This window comes from Ammodytes marinus (genome assembly GCF_949987685.1).
Source record: "Ammodytes marinus genome assembly, chromosome: 13".
Lineage (NCBI taxonomy): Eukaryota > Metazoa > Chordata > Actinopteri > Uranoscopiformes > Ammodytidae > Ammodytes > Ammodytes marinus.
Window position 1 is genome coordinate 827,021 of NC_137217.1, and position 27,777 is coordinate 854,797.

At 40.3% G+C, this 27,777-nt stretch overlaps 1 protein-coding gene across 1 annotated transcript in view; it reads left to right on the forward strand.

The window, feature by feature from the left end:
• Window positions 1–27,777, forward strand: part of enpp2 (ectonucleotide pyrophosphatase/phosphodiesterase 2) — a gene marked incomplete at its 5' end in the record, with an annotated part of 223,128 nt that overhangs the window by 67,915 nt on the left and 127,436 nt on the right. Inside the window, 8 exons of the mRNA XM_080038824.1 lie at window positions 127–187; window positions 299–396; window positions 533–612; window positions 2,440–2,559; window positions 10,919–10,974; window positions 16,964–17,029; window positions 18,914–18,986; window positions 19,123–19,231. Of these exons, the coding sequence (XP_079894950.1) occupies window positions 127–187; window positions 299–396; window positions 533–612; window positions 2,440–2,559; window positions 10,919–10,974; window positions 16,964–17,029; window positions 18,914–18,986; window positions 19,123–19,231 (663 nt within the window). The remainder of the gene's footprint in view (window positions 1–126; window positions 188–298; window positions 397–532; window positions 613–2,439; window positions 2,560–10,918; window positions 10,975–16,963; window positions 17,030–18,913; window positions 18,987–19,122; window positions 19,232–27,777) is intronic.

Genomic DNA, 27,777 nt, shown 5'->3' on the forward strand with positions numbered 1-27,777 from the left:
CTAAATGTGCATATCAGGACTTTGATTTGCTTTTTTCTTACCTTTCCAAACCAGCCTTTCCCCAGTTTGTGTCCATTATTAGCCATTTAGTCTGTTTCACATGCTGCTCTGACTGTGTTCTTTCAGGAGACACTTCATGGCTGCAAGATGAGTGTGAGGAGATGAAGACAACTGAATGTCCAGCTGGGTACGTTTCCATCTAAGTAGTGAATAAAGAGAGCACATGAGAAATGAACTCAGCTGACCAACCATCATATAATCCCATTCATTACTCTGCTGGTGTGTGTGTGTGTGGCAGGTTTGTGCGCCCGCCGCTCATCATGCTGTCAGTGGATGGATTTAGAGCTTCTTACATGAAGAGAGGAAGCGCGGTTATACCCAACATTGAGAAACTGAGTAAGACCTGGATGGGATTATGAGAATGATTTGGTTTAGCTATTTTGTTGAAAACTGTTGAAATTGTGATTTATGGAGCCATGAGCAGGGTAAGGGATAGTCAATAACTGATTTTCACTCTGTTTTCTCTTTTCAGGAACATGTGGAACACATGCTCCATACATGAGGCCTGTTTACCCCTCCAAAACTTTCCCCAATCTTTATTCACTGGCTACGGTAGGCACAGGAGCATTGATGCTGTCAACATTCATGTTGCTGAGGCTACAGCTGAAGCAGAAAAAGTTAGCATTTGAATTAGCTAATTTTTACAAATAAGATTTTTCTGTTGAAAATTGTTAACATGCGCAGTTAAGTTTTTACTCCAGTTAAAGTACCAAAGCTGTTTGCTTGAAAATACTTAAAGCGGCTACGAGGAACTTTTAAATATCTTTAAAACAGTATAATTTTTCCTCTGATAATCATAAATTACCTTTAACAGCAAACGAGACCATCAGTGCAAAGAAAGACGTTTTTATATAGTTTTTGTTAATGCCTTTGGTCTGGTCACACACCCAGTCCGATTTTCGGCTTGCGCATGCAGGCTTTATGGTCACATATTCGTATTGGTCGCAGATTTCAGTGTAGCGCAGCAACGCGATTTGAGTAGCCTATTCCTCCAGGTACGGGAAGGGGAGCCTTGTTTGAGACAGTTATTTGTCGTCATAATGGCTGATAACGGGCCAGAACCATCAAAGAAAAAAAGAAAATTCAATGAAGAACAACTAAAAGCTAAAAGGGAGAGTGATAGACGGGCGGAAGGAGGGTGTAAACAACCTAACGGGAGTGAACTAGTCATGTAGTGTTTACTCCTAAGTGAATCAACGGTACTAAAACAAAGTTTACTTTGCTTCATCATCATCAAATGACCATTTTTTTATCTGAAATAGTCATTATTTATAACAACATAAACAAATTATCTCATCGTGATCCATACTGCCGTCTCGTTCATTCGCTTTCTGTGAGGGCACGGAATCTTTCAGCTCCGTGAGAGTGGCTATTGACACTGCATCAATTCATTGCAATCAGGTGTGTGTGGCATTAGTTGATGCAGTGTCACTAACCACTCTCACAGAGACGAAAAGAGTCCGTGCCCTCACACTTTCAACACAGACATGCACTATATTGCGTCCTAATCGTTTGACACTCGCAGCGGCCTGCACGCGCTAGAAAACAGCTTTACGACAGCTGGCGTCGTAAAAATACTACCGCTTTTGTCCAAAGGGGCCGCCACAGTTCCTCATAGCCACTTTAAGTAATTAAAAGTACAAAGCGTAGATTTTTGATAGATATAGGAAAAGGATTAATGTAGAACTCTGGTTCCAACAACACAATGGGATCAAATGGAGAAGCATAGTGACACATATTTTGCTCACATTATAATTTTATAAAATTACATCTTAATCATTGGTCAACTCATAAACTTACAATCATGACAACATGGGAAAACGTAATACAAAATGTTTATCTGGAGAGAGAAGAACCTTTCTAAGCCTCAACGTGCTTTCTCAGGTTGGACAGAGAGTTCTTGACAGCAGAGATGTAGTTTGTTTGGCTTTAAACATAGTCTAAACATTTGAAGCAGTAAGACTCATTTCTGATATCTGGAACATTGTCTAGAGATATGGCCATGGCTTCTCTGATTTGGTCGCAGATTGTTCTCCATCATCTAGCAACAGATTAATCTCCTTCTCGCCAAAAGCACAATTTGGTCTGAATGAAAGAGTGCACCTGGGTGACTTTATTTGGTTATCCACTTGAGAACAAGCTGAGAGCGGGTACTGTGATTGGTTTGTATGAGGAACAAAGTGTGTGGCCAATTGCATTTAAGAAAATAAAAAATAAAAAGCTGACACAAAGCTTAGCTTGTTTAGGAAGTAGAATCACCCAGTGATTGCATATACGGTATAGTTTATCTTTAAATATTCTTGTACAAAAAAATAAACACCAAGTGCACTTGACCAGTGTTACTGGCTAAAGCATAATCTCAATTTGAATTTCTCTCAGGGTCTCTACCCAGAGTCGCATGGTATTGTTGGCAATTCCATGTATGATCCTGTATTCAATGCCATTTTCACCATGAGAAGCAAAGAGAAACTTAATCACCGATGGTGGGGAGGGCAGCCAGTAAGTATTGTCTCGCCTCGCCTCTCTGTTCTTTTTACCATCTGTAGTTCTATTCACACTATGTATTGATGCACACAAGATGACGAGGATTTTCGGTAACACTTTATTTGAAGGTGTATTCATAAGACTGTCATAAGACTGTCATGACACCTGTCATGAACATTATGAACATTATGGTTACTGTTGTCATAAAGTGTCATTCGTTCAATTATGTCACGTTTATTGCAACATTGACATTGTCTGAGATATCTTTGTTATGACAACCTGACATAAGCTGAGACAAAATAACTTGTCCATGTCTTTGTAATGACAACCTGACATAAGCTTAGACAAAATAACCTGTCCATGTCTTTGTAATGACAACCTGACATAAGCTGAGACAAAATAACCTGTCGATGTCTTTGTAATGACAACCTGACATAAGCTAAGACAAAATATCTTATTGATGTCTTGGTTATGTCGACTTGACATTAACCAATAACATGTCATGAGCCCCGTGAAAATCCGCATTTATACGATCCCCCAATCCATCTTGGTAGATACTTGCTTAATGGTTACAGTTTGTCTGGGAAGGACCTAGTCCTTTTAATGACATGATCAAGTAGCTTGCCAGCCTAGCCTGCGTTGATATAAAGTTATGTTGGTCTTGAAAATGACCGCTTTGGGTAGCAGACCGGACATGTGACTGTTTCAGTCACTGTAATTGGTTCATTGTTTACTGTACGTATGACGACAACACGTTACGGCGATCACCCCCGGAACCCATAGAGATTGCATTACGAGGCCTGCAGTTTGAAAAAATAAGTTTTACATTGAATTCTACGAGAGCGCTGGGGTGCGATTTTCAACCAGCCCGAAATCGCCCCAGAGTGACAGTACAGAACACAGACGCTGATTGTACAATGATATTCAGACTTAGATGCAGGTAAAAACTGTATTTTTTTTTCATCATTATTATTATCATTATTATATTTTTGTTTTTTGTTGGTATGGCTCAAGGAGGGCGTCGCCCTATCGCCCTCTATGGGCGAGCCGCCGCTGATTACATGTGGAAAATACCTCAACAAAAGCAATATGTCAAGACTGTTTTATTTTCTTTGAGACACTAAACAAAAAATATATACATACACTTAAAACAGAAATATGAACCACTTTAAAATCAAATGCACTTTCCAGTCCTTAAATGAACAATTCAGAGAATAAAACAGTGGCTTTAAAATAAATAATATATGTTATAATGGCTGCTAAAAATCACCAGGAAGAGATCAGCTTAAACACAAAAGGAGGGCAAATGGCACTCAGCTTCCAAACTTCAGCATATAACTAGTGCAAACTTTAAGTGAATACGGTGCTTAAACAGGCAGATTGCAGATCACCAAATCATAGCACACACAATAATAACAGAAATATACATTAGATAAGGTTGAAGTAAATAAAAGATAAATAGAATAAAAGAGACTGTGAAGGCCTATTGCCCTGGCAGTGCTTAGTATGGAGCATGACAACCAGCTAACATTTAAAAGCCCAATAAAGAATAAAAGACACAAGGCTTGACTTTTCTTGTTTCTCCGTGAATATTGTATTGGCAGGTTTTTCTTTGTAAAACTATAACATAGACATGAAAAAATAAATCAATATACGCAGACAGTACCAGACCTATACAGACAGTAGACAATACAAGGTAAGTATACACAACTATGCTATTCCTATTTAAGTATTAAACAACACATGACTGTAAAAACACAGCTTAGCATGTATGACAAAGTATAGTGAGCTAGCAAACAATTAGCTTCTGTAGTAGTCTACCTGCTAGCTAGCAGAGCCACATGTGCAATCAAATAAACATAAAAGTAGCTTACTTTACATTCTTATACCTGAAAGCTAATTTTAACATTACAAACTATCAACACTTACAGACAAATAGTCTCCAAGGCAAAGGCGTAATAAAGAAATACTCAACAGAATTTATCTGTAGGCTTAGGCTATGGTGTTCCTGAACTGCATACAACTGTGAATAAAATGTAGGCTACATAAAACACCGGAGATTTGGCGCTAGATCCTGTATGCAATACGTGAGACAGAGGGCTCACTCTGACGCTTTTTCCAAAAACCAAGGTAAAATTAAAATGTGAACACTTCATATTTACTTAGAAAAACTGCTATACAACAATAATTACTGACTTATATGTCTATATTATATATTTTCATTTTATCTTGTTTTTTGGAAAAAGCGTCAGTGAGCCCTCTGTCATGTGTTGCATACAGGATCTTCGCGCCAAATCTCCGGTGTTTCATCATGTAGCTTACATTTGGTTCACAGTTTTATGCAGTCTACAGGATCAACATAGCCTACAGATACATGCTGCTGAGTATTTCTTTATTACGCCTTTGCCTTGGAGACTATTTGTCTGTAAGTGTTGTTAGTTTGTAATGTTAACATTAGCTTTCAGGTGTAAGAATGTAAAGTAAGCTACTTTTATGTTTATTTGATTGCACATGTGGCTCTGTTAGCTAGCATGTAGACTACTACAGGAGCTAATTGTTTGCTAGCTCACTATACTTTGTCATACGCTAAGCTGGGTTTTTACAGTCATGTGCTGTTTTATACTTAAATAGGAATAGCATAGTTGTGTATACTTACCTTGTATTGTCTACTGTCTGTATAGGTCTGGTACTGTCTGTGTATATTGATTTATTTTTTCATGTCTATGTTACAGTTTTACAAAGAAAAACCTACCAATACAAGATTTACGAATAAACAAGAAAAGTCAAGCCTTGTGTCTTTTATTCTTTATCGGGCTTTTAAATGTTAGCTGCCTGTTATGCTCCATACTAAGCACTGCCAGGGCAGTAGGCCTACACAGTCTCTTTTATTTATTTATCTTTTATTTACGTCAACCTGATCTAATGTATATTTCTGTTATTATTGTGTGTGCTAATAGCTCTATGATTTGCTGATTTGCAATCTGCCTGTTAAAGCATCGTATTCACTTAAAAGTTTGCACTAGTTATACGCTGAAGCTAACAGGCCCACAAAGTTTGGAAGCTGAGTGCCATTTGCCCTCCTTTTGTGTTTAAGCTGATCTCTTCCTGGTGATTTTTAGCAGCCATTATAACATATTATTTATTTTAAAGCCACTGTTTTATTCTTTGAATTGTTCATTTAAGGACTGGAAAGTGCATTTGATTTTAAAGTGGTTCTTATTTGTTTTAAGTGTATGTATATATTTTTTGTTTAATGTCTCAAAGAAAATAAAACAGACAGTCTGGACTTATATTGCTTTTGTTGAGGTATTTTCCACATGATAGATACAGTGGCTTGCAAAAGTATTCATACCCCTTGAAATTTTCCACATTTTGTCACATTAAAACCACACACGGACATTTATTTTATTGGGATTTTTCGTGATAGACCAACAAAAAGTGGTGTATCATTGTGGAGTGGAATGAAAATGAAACATGGTTTTAATATTTTTTTAGAAATAAAAAACTGAAAAATGTGGCGTGCAAAAGTATTCAGCCCCCTGAGTCAATGCTTTGTGGAACTACCTATCGCTGCAATTACAGCTCCAAGTCTATTGGGGTATGTCTCTACCACCTTTGCACATCTATTGGGGTATGTCTCTACCACCTTTGCACATCTACAGACTGATATATTTTGTCCATTCTTCTTTGCAAAATAGCTCAAGCTTCAGATTCAGCATCAGATTGGATGGAGAGCATCTGTCAACAGCAATTTTCAAGTCTTTCTAGATATTCTCAATTGTATTGAGGTCTGGACTTTGACTGGGCCATTCTAACACTTGACTATGCTTTGATTTGAACCATTCCATAGTAGATCTGGCTGTATGTTTAGGGTATTTAACCTTCTGGAAGGTGAACCTCCACCCCAGTCTCAAGTCTTTGCCAGACTCTAACAGGTTTTTCTGCCCTGTATTTGGCTCCATCCTTCTTCCCATCAACTCTGACCAGCTTCCCTATCCCTGCTGAAGAACAGGACCCCCAAAGCATGATGCTGCCACCACCATGTTTCACTGTGGGGAAGGTGTGTATAGGGTGATGTGCAGTGTTAGTTTTCTGCCACACATTGTATTTTGCGTTAAGGCCAAAAACTTAAATTTTGGTCTCATCTGACCAGAGTACCTTCCTCCAACCCTTGCCACAAGCCATGCGGGGGACACAGCATATTCAGATGAGACCAAACTTGAAGTTTTTGGCCTGAATGCAAAATGCAATGTGTGGCGGAAACTAACACTGCACATCACCATCCTCTCCGTGAAACATGGTGGTGGCAGCATCATGCTATGGGGATGCTTTTCTTCAGCAGGGAAGAGGGAAGCTGTTTAGAGTTGATGGGAAGATGGATGGAGCCAAATACAGGGCAGAAAACCTGTTAGACTCTGCAAAAGACTTGAGACTGGGGCAGAGGTTCACCTTCCAGAGGGACAACTAGCCTAAAAATACAGCCAGATCTACTATGGAATGGTTTAAATCAAAGCATAGTCATGTGTTAGAATGGTCCAGTCAAAGTCCAGACCTCAATACAATTGAGAATCTCTGGAAAGACTTGAAAATTGCTGTTCACAGATGCTCTCCATCCAATCTGATGCTAAATCTGAAGCTCAAGCTATTTTTTAAAGAAGAATGGGCAAAAATGTCAGTCTGTAGATGGGCAAAGCTGGTGGAGACATACCCAAATAGATTTGCAGCTGTAATTGCAGTGATAGGTGGTTCTACAAAGCATTGACTCAGGGGGCTGAATACTTTTGCACGCCACACTTTTCAGTTTTTTATTTATAAAAAAAATTTAAAACCATGTTTAATTTTCATTCCACTTCACAATTATGCACCACTTTGTGTTGGTCTATCACATAAAATCACAATAAAATAGATGTATGTGTGTGGTTATAACGTGACAAAATGTGGAACATTTCAAGGGGTATGAATACTTTTGCAAGGCACTGTAGATAGATAGCTTTATTGTCATATGCACCGTTACAGCACAATGAAATTTGCCTTTTCAGTACACACCTCTCCAAGAAACATACAAGACAGTGACAATAACATGGGTGGACAGGAGATAGTGTAACTGCAGGGTCGCAGCGGAGCCGCGCCCCTCTTTCTTAATACTGACATGCTTCATGTTACATCTATAAAGGGGCTACTACTGCAGTTAACACTGTTGTGTGTGTAATTAAGTGTAATAACATTTACTGAAAAGTCCAAATTGTTTTACGTTGAGGTAATAAGGGAATAATTCATGACAGTATAATAAAGGTCTCATGACAGTAAATGTCCAAATTAGACAGTGTAATAACGCTTCATGACATGTTATTGAAATGTACAAATGGTTTCACTTTACTTGAGGCCAAAATAATCATTCATGACAGTATAATAAAGGTCTCATGACAGTCAATGTCAAAACGTTCCGCATATGACAGTTTAATATAATCCTACCACATAAATCGAAATTGTTCATTTACATTTGATAATTAAGCCTACTATGACATGTTTATGACAGGTCATGTTATTGGTTAATGTCAAGTCGACATCAATAATATATTTTGTCTCAGCTTATGTCAGGTTGTCATTACAAAGACATGGACAAGTTATTTTGTCTTAGCTTATGTCAGGTTGTCTTAACAAAGCAATCGACAAGTTATTTTGAATACACCTTCAAATAAAGTGTTACCGGATTTTCTTTTGTTGTTATTTTTACTGTGGCTATGGATAATGATAATAATGTGTTCATTTCATTTGCTGCCGTGATGTAAACAAAATAAGTAGTCAGGATGCGTTGCTAACTAAGGGCGCACTCACACTAGGCAAGTTTGCCTGTTCTGTGCTCCAGTATGATTCCCCCCACTCCCCCGCTGGCCCGTGGTCACACTGCTCCCAAAGGCCGCGGCCCGGGCACGATTGCTCCGTCATACATAAGTCATCACGTCGTAATACAATACATACGTCATGACCAAGCGTCCTCGCTGCCAGAGTTAGTAGAACAACAATGAAGAACAACAACACAGAACAATACTGCTGCCTCTCTCGCGCTTTTTTTTTTTGCCACACATGGAACGCCTTAACTGCTGCTGCTGCAGCGCTGCTTCGAGGACGTCTTCCAGCTCACGTTGCGTATCAGTGTGTGTGTCATTTCAATAGCATCTGTACCGTGCCCGGGCACAACTCTCCCAAGCGTTCCGTGGCCAAGGAAGTGTTCCGTGCTGGAATACGGATGGCATGGTCACACTAGCCAAACGTTCTAGACACTAGTATGCAAATGAGCTCGGGCTCAGCACAGCGGGCCTAGTGTTAGTCCGCCCTATGGAGATCTTTACCACTATCAATTGTTACGATTGTGCGTGTGAGAACCCAAACACAGGACATTGACAGAGTAGATGGGTGGAAGTCAAATATTTTATTAAATTTAAAAAACTTACTTCACCGGTGGAAATATGAGGGTGTATTTAACGCTGAGATCCCATGTAGTATAAATGTGCAAACATTTTAGAAAACGGTTAATGCTAGCCTTGGAAAAGGCAGAAAGAGTGTTTTATGGTCTCACTGTCTAACCCTACATTTTACCATGTGTGACATTACACATGGTAAAATGTAGTGTTAGGATTCACAGGACAGCTGGGCCAAGGGAAGACTGATTTAGTGAGAGTTGTGTAACGGCCTCCACACACATCCTGCGTCTACCTCTGGAGTGCGTCGCCTTCCGTTGCTGCTGCCTCTCTCGCGCTTTTTTCATCCACACATGGAACGTCTCAGCAGCGCTGCTTCTAAAAGCCCGATCTTTCTACATAGAGTTTTCATAGATAATTCCCATTAAAAATGAAGTTATTTTATGTAATTTATGATGCACATGATTTATATTGAGTCTAATATTGAGTCTCAACAGTAATCTGTGAGACTCAAATCTGTTTATTTGCCACATTTTCGCTTGTTGGAAGTTTTATTTTGAAAGGGACACACCAGGAAATGGTGAAACTACAGCAAAAGCTGCCGGGATGAAGTCAATATGACTCTCAGCAGAGTATTTCTCTATCAGTTAAACTAGAGACCCAAGAGAGACGCGCGGCTCTCAGATAAAAATAGGCGAGCCTCCTGAGGTGAAGTGGAGCGTCGCTGCAGACTCGCCTCCGACGGGCATCGTCAGTGCGTCACAGGTTGGATGTGTGGCCGCTCTAGGTTGATTACACGGTCAGTGAAAAAAAGTCAGACGCAGACGCGCAGTAGAGGTAGGATGTGTGAGGAGGCCGGCCTAATTTAGTGAGAGTGTGTTCCATCAATGTGGCTTATATATGTATCCTAGCCTTGTAACCATGGTAACTTATGCTTCTGAACTAGCCTGGTCTAGGTCAAGTTAAATTTAGCTGTGTCAAAGAATGTCCCACAGGCAGAAACATACATCAAAGGACAGTTCCTTAAGGTGAATTTTTGGGCTCACATTACATTATGAAAACTAAAAAAGCCTATAAAAATCAGGTCTCATCACCACTTTCGACACTGGCCCAGACAAATTTTATTTGTGGAGAAAAGTTAACTTACAGACAATTAAAAAAGCTTGAAGGAAGATTAATGAGCATAGAATGATTTGAAGTAAAGTACTGTAACAAGTAAGATAAGAGATAGATAAGAGAAATCCTTTATTAGTCCCACAGTGGGGACATTTTTGGGTTACAGCAGCAACAGGATAGTGCAAATAATAATAACAAAAAAACTGAAATATAATAATAACTGTACAGTTTCGTCAAGTAGCGTGGATAAGAACTTTTACTTCAACTCTTTTATTATTATTTAACAACGCAGGGGGCGTAACGCTGTTATATCTAGAAAAACCCAGTATGGTCAAAACTACAACATAACATTCAGTCCAGCGCATAGCATCATCCATCCATTCAGAAGGGCTTCTTATGTAGCCTTGGTGCGTGCACTAATCGAGGCTATACAAGCCTCTCTAGAGAGAAGGTTATATTGAATAAAGGCCAATTCATACTCTGTGTGCTGCTGGTATGCGTGATATTTGAGCGTGTGCAGCCCAAAATGTGTGTATGTGGACTGGAGCCACCTGCGCATTCTCTACTATATAATCTGTTGCTTCCAACTCCTGTCCACTTGGTGGCGTTTGTAGAGTAGAATATCAAGAAGAAGAGAACTGTACAACAGTGCAATAATGTATTGAAGGCTCATTTTAATTTTAAGTTTTCGTTTAACCTTTATTTATACTTGAGAGATATACCTTGCTTTTCTAGCGCTCATGCTATTGTTTGTCTCCAGGCTACATTCCTAATGTCTCCTACTAAACTGTCTCAGAATTCATTAATTTTTTAATGAGAACTAAATGTTTGTCTCCTAGATCTGGATCACAGCATTCAAACAGGGAGTGAAGGCTGCAACCTTCTTCTGGCCGGTGTAAGTCTACAAAATATTTCCCTGAGTACATTACCCAGCCTTGCCTCTTTGAGTGCAATTACTTTGGGCTCTTTATTATATTATATTATATTATATTATATTATATTATATTATATTATATTATATTATATTATATTATATTATATTATATTATATTATATTATATTATATTATATTATATTATATTATATTATATTTAGGGCTGTCAAATTAACGCGTTAATTTCGATTAATTAATCACAGAAAAATTAACGCGATTAAAAAAATTAACGCAGATTAATCGCACTTCTATAATGCCCTTTGACCCGGTGCAAAAGTGGTGCGCAGCTCGGTGAGCTGCACCGAGTTGCACCTGTAGGGTGAACGGGAGAGAGAAGCAGAGGAAAGGGCGGGGCCGAGGGCTCTATGGAAAATAAGCATGAAGGTAGGAAGACATCTTACTTTATTCTCCGCAGTGTCTGGGCATTATTGATTTAGTGGTGCAACAATTTAGGTTCAAAACAGTAGCCTATCTCTCAATCTTCCTCTGTGTGTCTCAATCTTGTTTGCTAGCTGTCTCGTCTCCCGCCGCCCGCCCCGTGTGTGTGTGTCAATATTTTTGCCTATGAGTACGACGATGGTGAATGAATCGGCATAGGCATATGTGGCAGTGCAGCGCTGTCTGTTGTGGAGAAATAAGTTACGAGAGAGAGAGAGTGAGAGAGAGAGAGAGAAACAAACTGTAGCAGGCCATACAGCTGTTTATAAACAGGTATAAAAGTGTCATAAAAGTATGCGATTAATTTAGATTAATTAATCACAGCCCGGCAGGGTTGTCCTTTGAGCCCGCTCCTTTTTGCACTATTAACATGCCTGCTTAACGATTCCGCTTATCGGTTCCGCTCGTTGTAAATGCATCATGACTTGACACTTGACACGCTGCTTTGTTTTGGTTCAGAACGCAGCAAACATGGCGTTGGGACAGAATCTCTCTTAATGTTGGTTCTATTTCACTTGAAAAGACGACAATACGGCCACTTACAACAAATGTAAAGTTTCCATTTTGTCAAATGACACGTGCACAAGCACGAGCGCAAGCGAGCAGACGGCGATCCTGACGGTTAAACGTTTAAATGTCCGCTGCCTGTCTCGTCGACACCAGAATTGCCCATTGTACATAAAATGTGTGAGAATGAACGTGTGTGTAGGCATATCTGTGGGCTAATAAAAGAGGGAGAGAGATAAAAAGGTGAGAGCAGCATAAAGGAAAGCAAAAAGGTTTTCTTGCCTTAAGCCCCGCAGTGTTTACTCACGTTCGTCAGCTGGTTTGTTTCTTTTTCCTCCCGTCAGCTGTTATAATCCTGCCTTTACGCACGGCGGGTGGAGACGAACCCAAAACAACATACAGCGGAACTCTGCGGTCTACACTTAAGTTTAACAATAAACTTCATAAAGACACACTTAAAATAACGATCTCTGCCCATACAAAAAGCACTGACTTGGATAACTTGATGGAGCGATCGATGTGCAAAAAACATCTGGCACATGTGTCTGATGACGGGCCGTTATATTAATAATAAACAGCGGGCGGGCTTATAAAAAAGGAAGAGAGATACAAAGGCGAGTGCCTTTTTCTTTTTACTCCTGTCAGCTGTTCTAATGCACCCTTTACGCAAGGTGGTTGACACAAACCCAAAACAACACACAGCGGAACACAGCGGTCCGGTGATAAGGAAACAGTAGCCTACAATAAAGTTAAACAAAAAACGTTGTAACTACACACTTAAAATAACGATCTCTGCCCATACAAAAAAAAGACTTGGATAAATTGAGGAGCGACCGATGTGCAAATGTGTCTGATGACGGGCCGTTATATTAATAATAAACAGCGCGCTGCACATTAGACCAGCATGTACATAAAATATCTCAAATCCTTCCTGAGAGGGCATACATGATATTTTTTCTGCAAACAAATGGTTAATTTGCCAAAGTTGATAGTTGGTCTTATCCTTACAGAAGACTTCTTTGTATTTTTTTTATGTCAGTTGAATTTTGTTTCAAGTTGAATGCAAATGAGCACTGTTAATATTCCAAAAGGCACAAGCTCTTCCTTGACTGTTTTCAGTCTGTGTTTTTAGGGAACATACAAATATGTACAAATAAACAAATTTGTACTTATTTTCTCACACAATGAGAATCGATAAGAGAATCGATAAGAGAATCGATAAGGAATCGGATCGATAAGCAGAATCGGAATCAGAATCGTTAAATCCTTATCAATTCCCATCCCTATTAGCATCTGTACTAGGGATGGGAATTGATAAGAATTTAACGATTTTGATTCCGATTCCGATTCTGCTTATCGATTCTCATTGTGTGAGAAAATAAGTACAGATTTGTTTATTTGTATTAACCTGCTTAAATATCTGATCAGAAGTGTGTCTAGTGTGTGCAAAGATTATCAAGAGTACTTTAGGATTAGGAAATTGTCAATTTTCACATTAATTGGTCCGGACTAAAAAAAAAGTTTGCCTTTTTAGGCCCAAATGCCATTATGTTCCCTAAAAACACAAACTGAAAACAGTCAAGGAAGAGCTTGTGCCTTTTAGAATATTAACTGTGCTCATTTGCATTCAACTTGAAACAAAATTCAACTGACATAAAACAAAATACAAAGATGTCTTCTGTAAAGATAAGACCAACTATCAACTTTGTCATATTAACCATTTGTTTGCAGAAAAAATATCATGCATGCCCTCTCAGAAAGGATACAAGATCTTTGGTAACACTTTACAATAGGGGTACATTAATTAATGGTTAGTTAATGCTTAATAAGGGTTTAAATAAAACCTGTGAACCTTAACTTTTAAATGTATTTTATTTCATGTTTCTATGTGCTACACAGGCTTAGATATTAAGGTTTTGGTAGACTTGACAATTCGTACTATTTTTTCAGAAAACCCTCAGGCATTAAGGACATGCATCCTAGATTGCCATAGTCATCAATGGGTTAAGCAATGCAGCTCAGGGTTCACAAACTTTTGCACATACAACAGTTGGCAAATCATTTGTTTTATGTGTTTTAACAATTGATTTCTGGAAAAGAAAAATTTTGAATTGATAAACAAACATCTGTTATTTCATATAAAAAATACTGGTATTGATAAAAATGAATTAATAATGGTAAACATAAATAAAATTCCAAAAGGTTCAAGGAGTTCACAAACTTTCACACGAGACTGTATATTCACCCAGGTTTTTAACTTGATGGCTGAGTTTACTCAAAGTCAGCTTTAATGTAAATTTCAAAATATGTGCCAGATTAACAGTTTTGTTCAAAATAATAGCAGTCTGTTTTAAAAAGTGAGTAAAGATCAAAATCCTAATATTAGCTTTTATTTCCATACACGCAAATGCATTGGGGACACTGCACATTCTATTCCAAATCCAAAGATAAATAAACATTTGTCAAATGTGTTATTACTTTAAAGAAAGTGAAAAAAGGAATATTACTGCATTTTTCTTGACAAACTCAAACATTTACTATATTAACTGAAAAATCCAGTACAACTAACTTGTTCGCTCACTTAGCATTTTTTTTAAATGATAGAAATAAACAATTATTATTTATATTTTTTAAAGCGTTCTTAGTTCACAGCAATTTATTCACACTTGGCTAAAAATGTGCACACTGTGAAAAATGTGCACAAATGTTCCAGACGTGAATGAGCGGCGCGAGTTTCGCGAGTTCGCGCCGCGCCAAACACATCATTCGCTTCGCTCGAGAAGGATTTGCGTCTATTTGCGTCTGTACATTGACTTTGTATGCAAAGTGACCACCCCTTCCGTCCCAAATGCGTTTGGTGTGGATGCAGCAAAAGTTGCTACGCAAGAAAAACCAGAAAAAGGGACAGCAATGTCAACAGAGTTAGACCAACAAGAACCAGATAAAAAGCAATAACAAAGAACAAGGACCGCAGATCAAATATGGAACATGCTGATTAGTTAGTCTGCGTTTTTCTTTGTTGTTGTCTGTTAGGCCAAAAGAAAACAGGGAACTTTAATCCACCCTGATGGACCATGATGATGCTTCGTGTCATCACACACAGTCAGGGGCTGGGATGAGGGTAAGAGGAGTGGAATGAGTTGTGGGGAAATAGTTTTGTATAAAGTGTTTACATAGAGCAGACAGAAAGGGAGCAAACATGGAGAGAGGCACCTGCTGTCAAGTGTTAACACAGCACCTTGCCCCCAGTGCCTCATACCTCAGTCCTGCTTAATGGCTGACAGCTGTGTACCGCACAACAGCCAGTAGCTTGACTGGTTGACTACACAGGCAGCATACAGACAAAATTAGGCTTCAGACCCTTTAAACACTCTGTTGGCTTTTAATTTGTGCTACGCTATATTTGAATTTAATGAGGCTTTTTGAGAGTTAAACAGCTTGGAGTTCAATGGCTCATAGGACGACAAGCCTTATTATGTGTTCATGTCTTTGCAGTGACGTGCACAAACATTTTGAGGGGCAGGTCCTCAAGCAGAAAAGTGGTAACCCGCTCAGGATCATTCTTGTGCTTTCCAAAAACAAACAGTAAATGTTTACTCTGAGCTTTTAAAGGCTCTGGACAATTCTATTCAAATCACAATTCGGTGGTTGCTTACAGCTAGTGTGATAGGAGAATCAATTATTTATTGGAGTATATCGTAAAGCTTTTGCTTATCAGTAGGAGCATGTTAATGCAAGAGGTCATTTAGTTTATAGTTAATTATTTATATGTTTATAACGGTTATATTATTTGATATGTGTTTGAAGTTTTACCTGCATTTTGGTTCCAGTTAATGTTTTAATTCAATTTCAGTGTTTAATTTTTTTTTATTATAGGTGCAATATAGGCTCATTATACATGCACTACATGGACAATTCAAATCCTACAGACAAAAACCACAAGGCTTTAAGGTTTTAAATTAAGACTGCAGTAGGGGAACCCTGGCCATACTTGCCAACCTATAGAGACCTATAGTACCAAAGCTGAATTTGAGCTTCAAAGCCATTGTTTGATGCATTCTGGTGACTTCAAGAGAATGACAATAAGAAACACAAATAAGTAGCCTACACTGCAACACCATTTTCTATGTCAAAGAGTCTACTTTTATTGTCAATTACCGTACTATTTGTATATTAAGTCTAATATTATCTTATCATCGTCCTCTATACTGGATAAAACAATCTACCCAGCAGATCTTGCATCAATCTGGTGCACTTAGGGAGGATAATTAAGAGGCTAAATCTGGTGATATTTGTGCTCTGTTAACAACTGTCTCCTGTGTGTCCTGTCTAGTAGTCTATAATTTGGAGACACTGGAGAGATTTGGCTGACATCATGTAGCCTACTGGGAGCTGGATTCTCTATAGAAATATGTATATAAAATAGAATAAGAACTCAAATGTAATTTAAGGAGGTCTGTCCTGGGTGACCTGTTTGTTCGCCCGTCACAAAAGCGTGCACCTCTTGTCGCACACCCACTCGTACGTTCACCTATCAGTCATTATCGCCTACCGCTGCCTGTATTGAGATGTTTTAATGATGGTGAAATTTCACAACAGTGAAATAATGCCAAGGCTTAGGGCAAACACTCTTGTTACCTGACTGTTACCAATGACGGTTGTGATTGACGTGGCTCTCCAATATGATGTGGTGGCTTTGACAAGGGAAGTCGAAGAGGGAGAGGGAGGGGCTCCTACAGTCTCGCTGAATATGAACTCAAACGCAGTTTAATCGGGCATTATAACAACACACATTTAATTTCTAATTGATGATAGAAAAAAGGAAGCCCTTTGCAAAGGGCACATATCAAGTCAGAGGCCAAAGGGGCAGGTGCTTGAGCACCACCTGGGGTCTATCTGTGCATGCGCCTGTGTCTTTGGCTTTTTTTCCCACATGTAGCTATAGTTTTCTTCAAATGTTATGTACCAGTATTACAGTGTGTTTGTGTGTGTGTGTGTGTTCTAGGACTATCCCATTGGAGAGGCGGATACTGACAATGCTGCAGTGGCTACACCTTCCTGAAGGGGAGAGGTGAAATCAGTTTTCCCTTTTTTTCTGCTTTACATTCGACTTAACTCCTCTTTTCTCATGCTTGATGCAATCATATTATATATCATAATATTATATATAAATACTCCACATAAAAAGTTAAAGCCACTATGAGTAACTATTTAAATATCTTTAAAACAGCCTAATTTTTACTCTGTTAATCATAAATTGCCTTTAACAGCAAACGAGACCATCAGTGCAAAGTAAGACGTTTTGATATAGTTTTTATTACTGCATTTGGTCTGGTCGCCCACCCAGTCCGATTTTCGGCTTGCACATGCAGGCTCTGGTCACATATTCGTATTGGTCACAGATTTCAGTGTAGCGCAGCAATGCGATTTGAGAAGCCTATCCTTCCAGGTGAGGGAAGGGGAACGGGGGCCTTGTTTTAGACAGTTATTTGTCGTCATAATGACTGATAACGGGGCTGGACCATCAAAGAAAAAAATAAAATTCAATGAAGAAAAGCTAAAAGGGAGAGTGATTGATGGGCGGGAGGAGGGCGTTGCCAAGCAACGTGTACACAATTTCACGGGAGTGAAGTCCTGAAGACTTACTCCTAAATTAATGAGCGGTACTAGAACAAAGTTTACTTTGCTTCATCATCATCAAATGACCATTATTCATCTGAAATAGTCAATATTTACAACAACATAAACACATTACCTCATCGTGATCCATACTAACTGCCGTCTCTCGTTCATTCGCTTTCCTTGAGGAGACGGAATCTTTCAGCTTTTCAGCTTGAGAGTGGTTAGTGATACTGCATCAACTCATTGCAATCAGGTGTGTGTGGCACTGACTGGCATTAGTTGATGCTGGGTCACTAACCACTCTCACGGAGCCGAAAAGAGTCCGTGCCCTCACACTTTCAACACACGGACATGCACTATACTGTGTCCTAATATTTTGACACTTGCACGGCCGGCACGCACTAGAAAACAGCTTTACGACAGCGGCCGTCGTAAAAATACTACCGCTTTTGTCCAAAGGGGCCACCAACCGACAAAGTTACTCGTAGCCACTTTAAGGTTAAAGACTAAATGATTAGTGGGAGTGTGTGTGTGTGTGTGTGTGTGTGGGGGGGGGGGATATAGGATGCTCTGGTTTAATGTATTTATACATCCTAATCTAAAAAGAATCCACTAACTACAACTCTCAAATAAATTAAGTGGAGTAAAAAGTACGATAATTTTCTACGAAATGTAGTGGGGTAGAAGTAGCAAGTACATCTTAAATAACAGTAGTTGAGTAAATTTAGTTTTCCCACCACTGCAAATGATGCACTGTAAAGCACTTGTTACAGTGTAAAGTACCCCAACTTTCAGCAGCTCTCACAGATTTTCCAATGGAAGTTGAATTTCAACTTTGTATTATGTGTTATAAGACACCTTGACAAAAACATTGGTGAAGAAATCTAGTGATAACAAATTTTTCCCAGATTTTACCATATGTCCTCACTATAATAAGCCCAACTACTTTATAAATTCAGTCCAATTAAAGACCATTAACTTATTGCACAACAAGCTTGAAATAAAGCTTTCACCCATTAATACAGGGCTGAAGGGGGTTGGGTCACCATCCTGAAGAAGCAATCCGAGCCTGCTTATTTGAGAATGGAATGCCACCCCTTTTTGTTACAAAATTAATGAAACTGCATTAATGTAAAGATGTGATGTAGACAGTTTTATCTTTTTTAAGCATACTCAATTATCAAGCATAACTTATTAACATTTAATTGATTTTGCTAACTTTAATAGACTTGAAGGGAGGCGATAGATCTCACCTCGAGTGAAAAAGAAAAAAGTTTGGACACCCCTGAGCTAGCACAAACACATCACCAATGTGACTTTGATCTTGTTTCAGGCCCTACGTGTATGCCATGCACTCTGAACAACCAGATACATATGGACACAAAATGGGGCCCATGAGCACAGAAGTGAGTACTGTTTGAATCTGTATCTGTGTTTGTGTGTAAACATGGGGATTTGTGGGTATGCAGAGAAAGCACAAAAACCACACTAAAAGATACACATACATACATTTAGTTTATCTTTGTGTGTGTTGCGTTTCAGTTGAACAACCCTCTGAGGGTGATTGACAGAATTGTTGGCCAACTAATGAATGGACTTAAACAGATGAAACTGCACCGTTGTGTCAACATCATCCTGGTGGGTGATCATGGTAAACACACGCGCACGCACGCACACACACACACACACACACGCACACACACATTTGACTACATTTTTGTTTCAAATATTTTTTATTGAAAGCATTTGTGAATATCTCTTGACATTTAAACACAATAAGGAACTGCTTAAATTTAAATTGAATTTTTTTTACAAGCATAATATAAAAAGTTGAAGAAGAGGGAAAAAAAGAAAGACAAAAAGAGGCAAAAATAAATAGAAATATAAATGCCCATCTACCCACCCTTTAACCTGCCCATCAGGGTACGTGTGATTTTTATGTTTATGTTCCAATTGTTTGTTGATCAAGAAACTTAATAAAAGGTAACCATATTTTTGAGAATTGCTTCAGTTTATCACTCAAGATAAACCTAATACGCTCTAGGTGCAATGTGTCTGTTGAATCTGAAATCCACAGCTTCACTGGAGGAACTTCAGCACCCTTCCAAAATTTTACTATGAGTTTTTTTGCTGCTATTAGTCCACATGAGACAAAGCGTTGTTGAGAAGCAGTCAGTTTACAAAGTGCCTCGGAATGCTCCAAAATAATCATTCTAGGGTCTGACTCTAGTATAATTTTATATTGTGTATTGGAGTATATTTTTTATTTCTTAATTAAGGACAAATGCATTAAAAACATTGTTTCATATTATAAAAACATAAAACAGATGCCACGCATACAGGTGTTAGTCGAAACTAATTTGCAACCCCTGTCCCTGATTAGGCATCTCCTAAAAAATTCACATGAATAAAAATACAGGGATCATACATAGTAGACATAAAACAAAAAATAAATAAATAAATGAATAAAAATAAAAACAATAAAACAAGGACAATGATTAATGTGTGTATGTGAGCGTGTGTCAATGTTCACAGGGTTTATTCAGTTTCAACCATTGTTTTACTTGTGAGTTAAAAACCTTGAGCTCTGTCAATGTTTTGATTTCTGTTGGTAGTGTATTCCACAGTTTAGTGCCTATTGCTACAAAGGATGATTGTCCGAATGTGGTTTTGCGTCTGGCTGTTCTACAATTTCCGCTGGTTGCACCCCTAGTTCTAATTCTGCTGTCCAGTTTGTTTATCATTTGGCAGAGTATTTCTGGAGCAAGGTTGTTCACACACTTGAACATTATCTTTAAAAATTAAAAGTTTACAAAATAGGAGAAGATTCTGAATATTTCGGTCCAAAAACTTTCTATTTTGGGGCAAAGAATAAAGCTGTGGGTTCAAGTGGCCTCTTGGATCTGACATTTATCACAGAGGGGGGAAACATTAGGGAATGATTTCGAGTAGTATAGCCGGTGCAGCACTTTAAACTGTATTAGACAGTGTCTGGCATTTATGGAGCAGGTATGAATATATTGCAAGCTATCGTCCCATAGGTCATTGGAAATTTGTTGACCCAGCTCTTACTCCCAAGCACGCTTGTCGACCTCAGATGAAGGGGCGTTAATGTTTTGTAGAACATTGTAAATATAGGATATCAACTTCTCTGAATCCGCCTGTCTGTTAATACACAAGTCAAGTTTATCTAGGCGTGCAGTGTTGAAGTCCGGCAAGTGTGTTTTAACAGATTTCCTGACCTGAACATATCTGAAAAAATTATTAGAGTTTAATTTATACTTATCCCGCAGATCTTGAAAGGAGGAGAAGGTGCCCTTCAAGTATAGATCACCCACGGTTTTAATCCCTTTTTCCTTCCATTGGTCAAAAGCACTGTCTAATGTAGAGGGTTTGAAGGAGGGGTTATTTGCGAGTGGACTTCAACTGCTTCCAGACCCGTATAGCAGCGTGTATTAAAGGGTTCTTGTCATATGTTGACCTACTCAGTGATACAGGGGACATGACATTTGCACCTATGGAAAAAGGCAAGCAGTCCTCTCTCTCCATTTTCCATTTTCAGAATTGAGGTCGGTGTCGTCCAGCCAAAAAGTTACGGTTTTGATGTGCGTTGCCCAGTAATAAGCAAGGAAATTAGGTAATGCTAGGCCACCACTTTTTGTGGATTTACACAGGTGCTGTTGACGTATTTTGTGGTTTTGTAGTCACAAATAAAGTTAGTGACGGTGGAATCAAGTTTTTTTTTAATGATTTGGGGAGATATATTGGTATCGTCTGAAATAAGTATAACAACTGCGGAAAAAAGATAATTTTTATAGCGTTACCCCTTCCAAAGAGAGAGATTGGCAGCGTTCTCCAAAACTGAATGCTGGATTGAAGTTCTGTGATTAATGGCGGGAAGTTAGTTTTGAACAGGAGAGAGTACTTTCTAGTTGCATTAACACTGCGATATTTAAATTGGTCAGTTGCAATTCTGAAGGGGAACTGCTGAAGTAAAGTGCCGTCCTGTATATTTAGTGGCATAAGTTCACTTTTATTCCAATTTATTCTATAGCCGGAGAAGGTGCCGAATTGATTCAATGTGGAAAGTAAATTTGGTATACTGATAAGGGGTTTAGTAATGTATAACAGAACATTGTCTGCATTAAGTGAGATTTTGTTTGTGGTGTGTCTAGTGTTGTAGACATTAAGCCATATATGCCTGGATGAGACCTGATGCACTCCGCAAGTGGCTCTATGGCCAACGCAAATAACATTGGAGAGAGAGCGCATCCTGTCTATTACCCCTTAATAAGTAAAACTTTGAAGATGGTGTTTGATTGGTTAGTATTCGTGCACTTGGGTTGGTATATAAGAGCTTTATCCATGAAATGAAGTTTGGACCTAATTGAAATTTATCCAGGACTGCAAAAAGGTTAGACCATTCCACTTGGTCAAACACTTTGTCCGCATCTAGTGCGATGATTGTAGGGTAGAACGGGGGAATGTGAGACATCGGGTAATGTGAGACACCCCCTGTATCTAGGTAATGGAACACATTTTTGGTCATGTGAGAATTATGTTTTCAAGCCCCTCTCATTTCCCCTTGGCCATGAAGGAGAGGACCTCATGGTGCTGTTGTAAGCATTTTTTTTCAAGAAAATATGTTTTTTGCATTTTTTGTAAAAGTAAATGTTCCTGCTGTCAACTTAATCAACTGTTGTGCCAAAGCAAATTGATTCAGGTAGAAATACTATCATACATGTTGATGAACTACCAACATATGAAATCATGTGATGATGATAACTGAAGATTAGCCTGAATTGCTTGGAGAGGTAGTTTTTTCTAAAATTGTGGCGGTGGGGTAAAGTGAGACAGTGTCTGTGCCCTCTTTTCATGAATCCATTATATTTAAGGTAGCAAGGAGACTAGTTTGAATAAGACAAAAGACAATGTGGGCCGGAGGTGGGGGTTGAATGGTTGAAGGGCTGTCAGCAAGGGCATGGTTGCCAGGTATGTACTGTATGTGGGGGACAGAAGAGTGACCTTTAAAATCAATAGACTCTAAGTCATGTGTTTTTATTCAATGAATGATTCCAATAAAACAAATGCATAAATGTATTAATCAAAGACTCAAAGGATGGAAAATGACAGGTGGGTCTAGTCCTGTGTTCTGAGTCCCAGGCTGTTCTAGCTGGTTCTGATTGTCCTTTGCTCTGATCCCCAGCCACTTTCTGGCTCTAAGGGTCCTGTGTTCTGACCCCCAGACTGTGTTTTAATTAGGGCTGTCAAGCAATTAAAAAAATGTATCTAATTAATTACAGGCTCTGTGATGAATTAATCTAAATTAATCGCATACTTATATGACACTTGTATGCCTGTTTATAAACAACTGTATAGGCTACCGTTCGTTTTTCTCTCTCTCTCTCTCTCTCTCTCTCTCCGTCTCTCGTAACTTCTGTCTCCTCCCCTCAGTCAGGTTTCTACATGAAATAAATTTGGGAACTACTAGCGCCGGAAAAAAAACACAAAAAAACAAGCAGGCTAAATGACTATCTATCTGCACACAGGTGCGCATAGCCTAAGCCGACTCATTCAACATCGTCCTACTCATAGCCAAAAATATTGACACACACACACACACACACACACACACACACACACAAAGGAGGAAAAAAGACAGTTACAGTCCCCTTCATAAGTATCGGAACAGTGAGGCCAATTCCTTTATTTTTGCTGTAGACTGAAAACATTTGGGTTTGACACCAAAATATGAATATGAGACAATATATCAACATTTGAGCTTTAATTTCCAGGTATTTACATCTGGATCTGATACACAACTGAGAAGATAGCATTTTTTGTAAAAGAACACCACATTTTTAGGTGAGCAAAAGTATTGGAACAGATACACTTAAAGTAAATTAAAGTGAATAAGACTTATATTTTGTTGCAAATCCTTCGCTTGCAATAACTGCATCAAGCCTGTGACCCATTGACATAACAACACTTTTGCATTCTTCTTTTGAGATGCTTTTCCAGGCCTTTACAGCCTGGAAAGCAGCCTCATTCTGTTGCTGTTTGTTTTGGGGGGTTACACCCTTCGGCCTCCTCTTTAGCAGGTAAAATGCATGCTCTTTAGGGTTTAACTCTGGAGATTGACTTGGCCAGTCTAAAACCTTCCATTTCTTGCCCCTGATGAACTCCTTTGTTGATTTTGCAGTTTTTTAGGGTCATTACCTTGCTGCATGATGAAGGATCTTCGGTAACACTTTATAATAACTATCCGTTGTAACTCGTTAATAGATCATTAGTAAACTCTTAATTGATGATTATTAATGCTTTGTTAAGTGTTTGTTAGCAGTTTGTTAAGGATTTATAACAATGGTAGATAGTTAATAGCTTAATAATTGAATCAGTTCATCTGGGAGGTAATCCGAGATTAACTGATCACGTCACGTTCAAGTCCATGGCATGCACAGTGTGTATTGAGTTTATTTAAAAATATTTGAAAATGGGGCTGCCCTCAGTTGCCCATGCACTGTGTATAGTCTATAGCCTATTTCAGCCTCGTCGGTATCTATATAACAAATCATTAATAATCATTAATTAAGAGTTTACTAATGATCTATTAACGAGTTACAACGGATAGTTATTATAAAGTGTTACCGGATCTTCCAATCAGTTTGGTTGCATCTTTCTTTCAATTGGCAGAATGTTTCTGTAGACTTCTAAGTTCATTTTGCTGCTGCCATCATGTGTTACTGTGTTGTTGTCAAGATGAACTGTTACCAAAGTGATGGAAAGGCTAAAGTTTGGAGAAAGAAAGGATCTGCTCATGACCCAAAGCATACAAGCTCATCTGTGAAACACGGTGGAGGCAATGTCATGGCTTGGGCTTGCATGGCTTCTTCTCGGATGGGCTCATTAATCTTCATTGATGATGTAACACATGATGGCAACAGCTAAATGAACTCAGAAGTTTACACAAACATTTTGTCTGCCAATTTAAAGAAAGATGCAACCAAACTGATTGGAAGATCCTTCATAATGCAGCAAGATAATGACCCAAAATACACTGCAAAAACAACAAAGGAGTTAATCAGGGTCAAGAAATGGAAGGTTTCAGACTGGCCAAGTCTATCTCCAGAGTTAAACCCTATAGAGAATGCATTTTACCTGCTAAAGAGGAGACTGAAGAGAGTAAACAAACAGCAACTTGAAGCGATCTCGACTACCAAAGTCTGATCTATAATGAAAAGCTAGTATCCAAAGTTTATTAGTTATGTCCTATTAAACCCGTATTTTGTCAGGTTGACACAAAATGGCAGGCAAGAACCCAATAGCACGACAGACCACAGTTCAGTTTCAGCAACAAAGGTTTAATAAAGAGCAGTTCAAACCAGGTAGTTGGTATCAAGGCAAACAAATCCAGTAGGGGCAGGCAAAAGGGTAGTCTAAGGTCAGAAGGGTGGATCAAAACTCAAGCAGGCAGGCAGGCAGGTAAACAGGCAAGAATTCAGAATAGGCTGGAGAGCTACGTAACACGATAGACAATCTGGCAGGGAACTGAGGGAATGAACCGGTATATATACTGTGGGGCTAATAGCTGATGGGAAGCAGGTGAGTATGGTTAGGCCAGGTGAGAGTAATCAACAGGGAGTGCAGAGCAGGGGGGAGTGACCGGGTCTGAAATGACAAGAGAGTTAGAATGGGAACAGACAAGTGAAAAACTAAATTGTGGCTGAAGTAGTGACAGAACCCCCCCTCTAGGGACGGCTCCTGACGTCCCACCAGGCTGATCAGGATGGTCCCTATGGAATGTAGTGATGAGGTCGGGGTCCAAGATGTGGCGAGCCGGAACCCACGAGCGCTCCTCAGGGCCATAACCCTCCCAATCAACCAAGTATTGGAAACCCCTTCCCCGTCGTCGCGACCTGATGAGACGATGAACCGAGTAGGCAGGCCCCCCATCAATGAGCTGGGGGGGCGGCGGGGGTCTGGAGGAGGGCTGGAGCTGGGACTCTTTAACGGGTTTGATCTTGGATACATGGAAGGTTGGATGGATCCTCATGGAGCGAGGAAGACGGAGACGGACTGCAGCAGGATTGATGACTTTACTGATGGAGAACGGACCCACAAACCTGGGAGCCAACTTTCTAGACTCCACCCGGAGTGGAAGGTCCCGTGTAGACAACCAAACCTTCTGACCCGGAGTGTAACCGGGTGCAGGGGTCCGACGGCGGTTGGCATATCTCTGGTATCGGTCGGACGAGCGCAGGAGAGCAGCACGGGCCCGCAGCACGGGCCCGCACCCAGGTGCGCCGACATCGCTGGACGAACGCCTGGACAGACGGGACACTGGCCTCTCGCTCCTGCTCAGGGAACAATGGAGGTTGATATCCTCGAGAGCACTGGAAGGGGGAAAGGCCTGTTGCTGAGCTTGGAAGTGTATTGTGAGCATACTCCACCCATAGGAGCTGCTTGGACCAGGAGGACGGGTTCTGGGATGTGATGCAGCGCAAGGCAGTCTCCATCTCCTGGTTCATCCACTCAGTCTGGCCGTTGGATTGAGGATGGAAACCCGAGGATAAGCTGACCGTGGCCCCCAACAGCTGGCAAAACTCTGTCCAGAAACGAGAAGTGAACTGCGGCCCCCGGTCGGAGACAATGTCACAGGGAAGGCTGTGCAGACGGAAAACACGATGCAACATAATTTCAGCTGTTTCCTTGGCAGATGGTAACTTGGGCAATGGAACAAACTGAGCAGATTTAGAAAATCTGTCCACAATAGTAAGAATAGTGGTGTTACCCTCGGAGGGAGGCAGTCCGGTGACGAAGTCGATCGAGATGTGGGACCACGGACGACGAGGAATAGGCAGTGGCTGAAGAAGGCCGGCAGGGGCATGGCGAGCGATCTTGTGCTGAGAGCAAACACAGCAAGCAGCGATGAACTCCTTGGCGTCCTTTTCCATGGTAGCCCACCAGAACTGTTGCTTCAGCAGGGCTAGAGTGCGCCTAACCCCTGGATGACAGGCAAGGCGAGAAGAATGTCCCCACTGGAGGACCTGAGAGCGGAGATTCACAGGCACATACAGACGATTATCAGGGCAAGCACTGGGGGCTGGGTGGTCGGCCTGAGACTGTTTTACCTTGTCCACAATGTCCCAGGTAACTGCGCCGATGACCATCTTAGTGGGGAGGATGCTCTCAGGATGTGTGGGAACATGTTCGGATTGGAACTGACGGGACAGGGCATCTGGTTTGACGTTCCTTGAACCTGGGTGATAAGACGATTAAAGAACAACGCCCACCTGGCCTGACGGGAGTTCAACCGTTTGGCTGACCGGATGTACTCCAGGTTTTTGTGGTCCGTCCACACCACAAACGGATTATTCGCCCCCTCCAACCAGTGCCCCCGCTCCTCGAGAGCCATCTTAACAGCCAATAGCTCCCGGTTTCCAACGTCATAATTTCTCTCTGCTGGAGACAATTTGCGGGAGAAAAAGGCACATGGATGTAACTTTTGGTCTTTACCTGACCGCTGAGACAGGACTGCCCCCACCCCGGAGTCTGACGCATCCACCTCTACGACAAACTGGCGTTCTGGATCTGGTAGGATGAGGATGGGAGCAGAAGAGAACCGTGACCTTAACTCGCTGAACACCCTTCCTGCAGCAGGGGACCATTGGAAGGCTACCTTTTGGGAGGTGAGGGCTGTCAGGGGAGCTGCTACAGAACTGTAGTTGCGGATAAACCTACGATAGAAATTGGCAAACCCCAGGAATTGTTGAAGCTTCTTTCGAGTGGTGGGGACCGGCCAATCCACCACCGCTTTAATCTTGGTGGGATCCATGTGAATACTTCCGACTGAAATTATGTATCCCAGGAACGACACATCAGTGACATGGAACTCGGACTTCTCGACCTTCACAAACAGCTGGTTCTCCAGGAGTCTCTGGAGAACCCTGCGGACATGCTGCACATGGTCCTGTTCGGACTTGGAGAAGATAAGGATGTCATCAAGATATACAAACACAAATACGTTGAGAAAATCCCGGAGCACATCATTCACTAAGGCTTGGAATACTGCAGGAGCATTTGTGAGTCCGAAAGGCATTACCAGGTACTCGTAGTGGCCCCTAGGGGTATTGAACGCCGTCTTCCACTCATCCCCCTCCCGAATGCGAACTAAGTGATAGGCATTCCTGAGATCAA